The sequence below is a fragment of the Cherax quadricarinatus genome, chromosome 5 (assembly GCF_038502225.1).
Source record: "Cherax quadricarinatus isolate ZL_2023a chromosome 5, ASM3850222v1, whole genome shotgun sequence".
NCBI lineage: Eukaryota > Metazoa > Arthropoda > Malacostraca > Decapoda > Parastacidae > Cherax > Cherax quadricarinatus.
Genome location: NC_091296.1, coordinates 62,880,558 through 62,888,057, shown reverse-complemented (window position 1 = coordinate 62,888,057; position 7,500 = coordinate 62,880,558). Strand labels below are relative to the sequence as shown.

The 7,500-nt window shown below is 44.5% G+C and overlaps 1 protein-coding gene across 9 annotated transcripts in view; it reads right to left on the bottom strand.

The window, feature by feature from the left end:
• The window catches only part of LOC128685076 (leucine-rich repeat neuronal protein 2), a 472,917-nt gene that overhangs the window by 52,610 nt on the left and 412,807 nt on the right, over positions 1-7,500 (bottom strand). Inside the window, exon 1 of one of the 9 annotated variants that reach the window (XM_070103073.1) lies at positions 1,861-2,007. The exons of 6 other annotated variants lie outside the window; for them this stretch is intronic. In XM_070103073.1, the coding sequence (XP_069959174.1) occupies positions 1,861-1,989 (129 nt within the window). In that variant the 5' untranslated portion in view covers positions 1,990-2,007. 2 more of the 9 variants (XM_053771556.2, XM_053771558.2) reach the window with 2 other exon arrangements.

The window sequence follows — 7,500 nt, the reverse complement described above, 5'->3', positions numbered from 1 at the left end:
CGACCCCACACATGACCATAAAGTGGCTAGGTTTAAAACCTATCGACTGCCCCTAAGGCTGCTTTCCAGCTATACGAGAAGGCAAGAACACACTCCCAAAACACCACTCAGAATACTCATACAGCCATATGTGGTATATTTCGGTATATGGTGTATACCCACACGGAGAGAGCGCAGCGAGTGTGGCAAACATGAAAAGCACGCGCATGTGGTTGATGTTGTGTTTTGTTACATAAAAGGCGTGTGTCGGTTTGGAAACAAACAATAAATATATATTAAAATTTAATAAAGAACTTCAGTCATTCCCTACGGTAGCCTAAGTCACTTTATTTGTAACGGCAGCCTTATTTCGGTTAACATTACTCTACTCTTCATCATGAGAGTTAATTTTGCTTACTTTGTCATGCAGCAACTTAGGCCAGTTAGCCTCCTGCAGTGTTCCTTCTTTCTGAAATTCCTATGATCTTACGTAGTCAGGTCCAATAATAATAAATACCGTAATATTCCTCACGGGGAAAAATTTATTACGACTTACCAGGAATTATCTGCTGAAAAAATGCCTAAGTTACACTGCGCTTGATCTTTTTATGCGTCAATTAAATCAATTAATCCGCCGGTTAATTAGGAAAATTACCTGTACACAGCACATCATGTCACTCAGGTATAAGAAATTACTTATCTCAAAGATGAAGAAGCTTGACCAAGGTAATCATGATTTGTTCGTTAAATTACGTCTATGTAAACTCACAAACCTGGTGATAAAGTCCGCCGCTCTTCTCTCTTCATCCGCTTTCTTCTCGTTCTTCCTCAGTATGACCACTGGGCAGCGTTTTTCCCATCACTAGGCTTATTAACGTCATTCCGAAAAGACTCTGGTTCATCCCACAATACACTAACGAAATTTAATCGTTCAACGCACGATGTTTGCCACAATCACCATAACGACGCAATTTTCCTTCCTATAAGCACTCAGGGATTCACTCCTTTGAAAAAAAATATTACTCCACCACACATTAAAATTAAATTCTCCCAGAGTAGGCTTATGTACTCTTGGTGTTGTCAGACTCACATGTTCCCCCAGCTGACGTTGGCTCAAGACTAATATATACATTTTATCTTCACTGGTTGGCTGGTTAACTGGGCTGAAAACCTAGAGACTACCCATAGGGTAATTAAAGCCACATGTCACCTATTTTCCACCTGTCCAGAACACTTTAATCCCTAAAGTGGGGGGATTAAAGTATACTCCCTCTCAATATATACACCGAGAGATGTACACTTGATTGAGAGATGTATACCATGAGAGAGGCGTCACTATAGATAATGATAGTTAAGACACGTGTACAACAGTGGGGTATATTTATTGTTGAAACGTTTCGCCTACACAGCAGGCTTTTTCGGTCAAATACAGAGGCAAGTGAGTGTAGTAGTGAAATGATGATGTTTAGCTTCATATGGAGTTGAACTCTTCTCCAGACTGAGGGACTCACCACTTCTACCTGGAGTCTACCTGGAGGGTATTCCGGGGATCAACGCCCCTGTGGCCCGGTCCACGACCAGGCCTCCCGGTGGATCAGGACCTGATCAATGAGGCTATTACTGCTGACGCAGTCCAACGTACGAACCACAGCCCGGCTGATCCGGCTTTATCAATACAAATTCAAGGACATACTGAGAAGACTGTAGAACCATATACAAAAAAACGAGGTAATCAATCCCTCAGCCATGGAGTTGATAAAGAGTACCGCAGTCTTCAAGACTGGAATATTGATACAGTGTTCCCTTATTGTGCTCACTGAACAATAATATTATCGAATAAGTAAAGAAGTCTTCACGAAGAAACTGGACAAGTATCTTCACCAGGTGCCAGATCAACCAGGCTGTGATAGATATGTGGGGCAGCGGGTCTCCAGCAGCAACAGCCTGGTTGTCTAGATGAGAACTGGCCCATAGCCGGGCTCCAAAAGTAGTAAGACTCTCAAAACTCATCAAAGGTATACCATTCCCCCCCACCATCAACCCTCCTCCCCCTCCAACACTTGACTATAACATACAACTTCCCCACCACACCCCAACCTTCCCCAAAAACCCAACTACAACCCAAGACTTGTTAATACTTCGCGTTGCACTTGAGAGGCGCCATTCTCGCCTCTACACACAGCTAACATAAGGTTCAAGGTACTTAATACGGTATAGAATGGAGGTGGAGGGAGGGGGCTTGGTTATAGACGATACTCGCCACTATAGATACACCTCGTAAGTTTCAAAATACTAAACAGGAGATAGCAAGGTAGGAATGGGAGACCTGGGTATGGGAGGGGGGCATAATTAGGCCCGGGCCACAAGGGAACCATCTCTGGCCCAGTGTAAATTACTCTAACTTGTGAGAAACTTGGCCGAGACATCGACCAAGACACCATGACACTGGCCGAGACACCAAGACACTGGCCAAGACACCTGCCAAAACACTGGCCAAGATACCGGCCAAGACACTAGCCGGGACATCGACTAAGATAATGGCAGAGACACTGGCCGAGACACCGGCCAAAACACTGGTCAAGACACCGGCCAAGATACTGGCCAAGACAATAAAGACACCCAAGTGTTGCACATGTGTCTAATTTATCAACTTGTTGGTTCTCCGAACCATTTATTTACATCAACTTAAGAACTTAAGAAGGAAGGAGCACTGCAACAGGTCTACTGGCCCATGCTAGGCAAGTCCAGCTCGCACCCACTCATTTATTTAACCTATTTTTAAAACAACACAACGTTTTAGCTTCAATAACGGTACTCGGGAGTTTGTTCCATTCATTCACAACTCTACTGCCAAACCAGAGCTTTCCTATATCATTTCTAAATCTAAATTTTTCAAACTTGAAACCACTGCTGCAAGTCCTGTCTTGGTTTGAGACTGAATACCTTTAAAGGGATGTTACTGAAAATTAAGGGAGTGAATGTTATCTAAGTTAGTCTAAGTTAAGCTCCGTTAGATTAAGTTAGGATAAACTAGGGTAGGTCAGGTTAAGTTAGGTTAGGAGCAGCAGGTATAAGCAGCAGCAGCAGCAGATACAGGAGGGAAGCAGGAACACCATCAACAGACAACATCCCACCAACAACCATTCTTCTGCCAGTGAAATATTTCACTTGCTTTTTAAAGGATAATGACAAGATCAATTCTAATTTAAAATCATAAGAGTCGCAACACATTCAAAATTAATCTGTAAGTTAACTGAGGAGGAGATGATGGAGGAGGAGGTGGTGGTGGTGATGGTGGTGGTGGTGGTGGTGGTGGTGGTGGTGGTGGTGGTGGTGGTGGTGGTGGTGGTGGTGGTGGTGGTGGTGGTGATGGTGGTGGTGGTGGTGATGGTGGTGGTGGTGATGATGGTGGTGGTGGTGGTGGTGGTGAAATGCACCAAGTATATCACCATCATTCAGTCCGCTCATAATCGACCGGAAGCCACGTAGCTTACTACCGGCAGAGGTATCAGGGCTCCCCGCCAGTGTCCGCGGATAACTAGCAGTTCTGAGAGTCAACCAGGGTGAGTGACTGAGCTCCAGGATAGTTGCCACTATACTTACACCCACGTCCGGAGGTCAGTCCCTCACTAACGACAGATTACTAAGGGACTGACCCAGCGTATCAATAGTGTGGTATCACAAGCAGGTGGCGGTTCAAAAGCATGAGGGGTTCACAAGCAAGTAGGGGTTCACAAGCAGGTGGGGCAGGGATTAACTCTCGATCACACACTTTCCTCCCCATTGCCTCCTCCCCACATCCCCTTCCTCTCCCATCCTCCCTTTCATTCAGCCTCCATCGGGATGAATTTCATGGGGAAGATGTGTGGAAAAAAGGCGAGGAAGAAAGGGGGAGGTAAAAGAGAGAGAAATAAAGGGAAGAGAAAGAAAAAAAGAGAGGGAGGGAGGGTATAGATGTATTGAGTTTCATAGATATTTTAGAGAGAGAGATAGAGATTCTACACAAGACGAGCAGCCAACAGCAACTACACTCTGAACATAAGAAAGAAGGAACACTGCAGCAGGCCTACTGTATCATTCAGAACATCACTTCATCTGAGATCATCCATTCTTAGGATGACTCGTGTCTGGAACATGTTCGTACAGCATAATAACATCAACGAAATAAAGTTAGTTCACTAAGTGAAATCGCTGGCCCAAAGATGGCTCCAACTTCATCCTGTTCCCAATTTGTATATCTCTTACTACTAAAAAGACTTAAATGAGCTGTAAAATCCTGTGTAAGAGAGAGAGAGAGAGAGAGAGAGGAGGTGGGGTGTTGGGGTCGAGGTGGGGGAGGAAATGAAAGAGGAAAGGTTGGAGGGGTGGGGGTGAGAGTTTGGCTGGTGTGGAGGTTGTTGGAGGTTGCCCAATTACGTGGTTCCCAGGGGTCACGTTACCTAATATCGATGACCCCCTGGAGGTAGCTATTTTCTGGCCAGATTGTCGCCGCATGACCTCGCGTGACCCCATTTGACGACCAGCCTTAAGTGACCCCCAATTCACACGCTGACCCTCCTCCAGAGTGACGCCCCAAAACTATTAAGGACCAGTCACGGTTTACCTGTAGTCGATTCGACAAATAAGGTAAAGTGAGGTCAGGAGATTGAAGGTGAGGTCAGGTCAGGGCAATTAAGGCCAATTAACAGAATTCACGCCTTCCTCTTGTATTGGACTGATGAAGCCACTGTGTGGCGAAACGTTTCCTGAATAAAGATTCCCATATGCTGCATAAGTGTCTCAATCTTCAACTTGTCGGTTTTTCAAACCATTCATCACAGGTTAGGTTAGGTTTATGCAACATATGGGAATCTTTATTCAGGAAACGTTTCGCCACACAGTGGCTTCATCAGTCCAATACAAAGTAGAAAGGCGTAAGGAGAGGAGTTTGAGGTAATCAGTCCCTCAGCCTGGAGTCGATGTGTTCAGTCCATCAATCTTGTAGAAGGTACATTCTTTATTCTGAATAAAGATTTCCATATGTTGCATAAGTGTCTCAATCTTCAACTTGTCGGTTTTTCAAACCATTCATCACAGGTTAGGTTCAGTTTGGTTAGGGAAGGTACGGTGTTATCCTGGGATACAACGCCAGTTACTGAATCTCTCACTCCAGTAAGTTATGAGTGTGCAAATAGGGCACTAGACCCTCAAGTATCTTTCATGTATATATTATCAGGTCTCTCTCTCTCTCCGTTCCCGAGAGAACAAAGAGACGATATGGCCAAACGTCTCCCCCCGGTCTCGATTGAACTCTTAGTCCTTCGGTTGAACATAGAGAAGGAGCACTGCAGCAGACCTACTGGCCCATGCAAGGCAAGACCAAGTCACCTACTGACCTAAGCTACTGGCTAAAGCCATTCAAATTGTAGATTGAGACACTTATGCAGCATATAGGAATCTTTATTCAGGAAACGTTTCGCCACACAGTGGCTTCATCAGTCCAATACAAAGAGGAAGAAACATTAAAATGGTATAAAATACCGACAGATTGTTAGGTAAGACACATATTGAACAGTTAGGTATCTTTATTTCGAAACGTTTCGCCTACACAGTAGGCTTCTTCAGTCGAGTACAGAAAAGTTGATAGAAGCAGAAGATACTTGAAGACGATGTAATCAGTCCATCACCCTTAAAGTTTTGAGGTGGTCAGTCCCTCAGTCTGAGAAGAGCATTGTTCCATAGTATGAAACAACATGGGAGATGAAGTACAGGATGGAGCTTTTTATAGCGCCAAGAGGTGAGACGTAGGTCACTAGAAGAGGTTAAGGGAACTCAGATGTTGAGAGGTCAGGTCCCTCTCAAATCCAGCCGCCTCACTAGTGGAAGTTGTCGAAGTTGGGATTGCAGGTCTGTACCAAGATACCCTTGTGTTGCAGTGTCTGACAGATTGAACATTAAAATGGTATAAAATACCGACAGGTTGTTAGGTAAGACACATATGCAACAGTTAGGTATCTTTATTATGAAACGTTTCGCCTACACAGTAGGCTTCTTCAGTCGAGTACAGAAAAGTTGATAGAAGCAGAAGATACTTGAAGACGATGTAATCAGTCCATCACCCTTAAAGTTTTGAGGTGGTCAGTCCCTCAGTCTGGAGAAGAGCATTGTTCCGTTGTCTGAAACAATATGAAGTTGAAGTGACAGAATGGGGCCTTATATAGTGCCAGTCGAGTACTTTTCTGTACTCGACTGAAGAAGCCTACTGTGTAGGCGAAACGTTTCGAAATAAAGATACCTAACTGTTCAATATGTGTCTTACCTAACAACACAAAGAGGAAGGCGTAAGGAGAGGAGGAGTATGAGGTAATCAGTCCCTCAGCCTGGAGTCGATGTGTTCAGTCCATCAATCTTGTAGAATGTACAGCATAGGGCCGTAGACGTGGCTTATATACTGTAGTGAGGTGACGTGAAGCAGGCGGAGGCGGGGTCATAGTGGTACCATCCACTGTCGGAAGCAGGTCTTCCACGGTAACAAAGGTTGAACAAGTAAGAAGAATTCTTGCAAATAAGATCCCATGATGCTGCAGTGTTCGATAGTTGTGATGAATGGTTTGAAACGACAAGTTGAAGATTGGAGACACTTATGCAGCATATAGAACTTTATTCAGGAATAAGTTTGCCACACAGTGGCTTCATCAGTCCAATATGAGAGGATAGCAGGAGGTAATAGTTCAAATGATGATAACAGTCCATCAATCTAGAATGCAGATAACCAGACGTGGCTTATATACCGTAAGCAGGTATGAGGCAGTAGGGAGGCGGGGTCATAGTGGTACCATCCACTAGTCGAAGTAGGTCTTCGTCCAAAGGCTGAACAAGTGCGAAGAATTCTTTGTAACAAGATCCCATGATGCTCGAAAGTGTCTGACAGTTGTGACGAAGACCTACTTCGACAGTGGATGGTACCATCATGACCCAGCCTCCGCCTCACCGTCACCTCACACAGTATATAAGCCGCCCATGGCCCTATGCTGTACATTCTACAAGATTGATGGACTGAAACACATCGACTCCAGGCTGAGGGACTGATTACCTCACTCCTCCTCTCCTTACGCCTCTTTGTATTGGACGATGAAGCCACTGTGTGGCGAAACGTTTCCTGAATAAAGATTCCTATATGCTGCATAAGTGTCTCAATCTTCAACTTGTCGGTTTTTCAAACCATTCATCACATTCAAGTTGTGAGCTGAAGTTGCTACCACTGAAGCAGGAGATTACATAATAGTATGGGCGAGGGAGTAGTGATAAACAGAGCGTGAGAGGAAAAGATCTTCGTGGCAAGAACAAGAAGGTACAATACACGAATAGGAGAGAGAAAAGGCTTACAACGACGTTTCGGTTCGACTTGGACCATTTACAAGGCACTTTGTAAGTGGTCCAAGTTGGACCGAAACGTCATACGCTTTTCTCTCGATGTGCGGGTTGTTTCTACAATGTTTGTGGAAAATAAGGTAAAGTGAGAAATTTGAGGACGAAATTAGA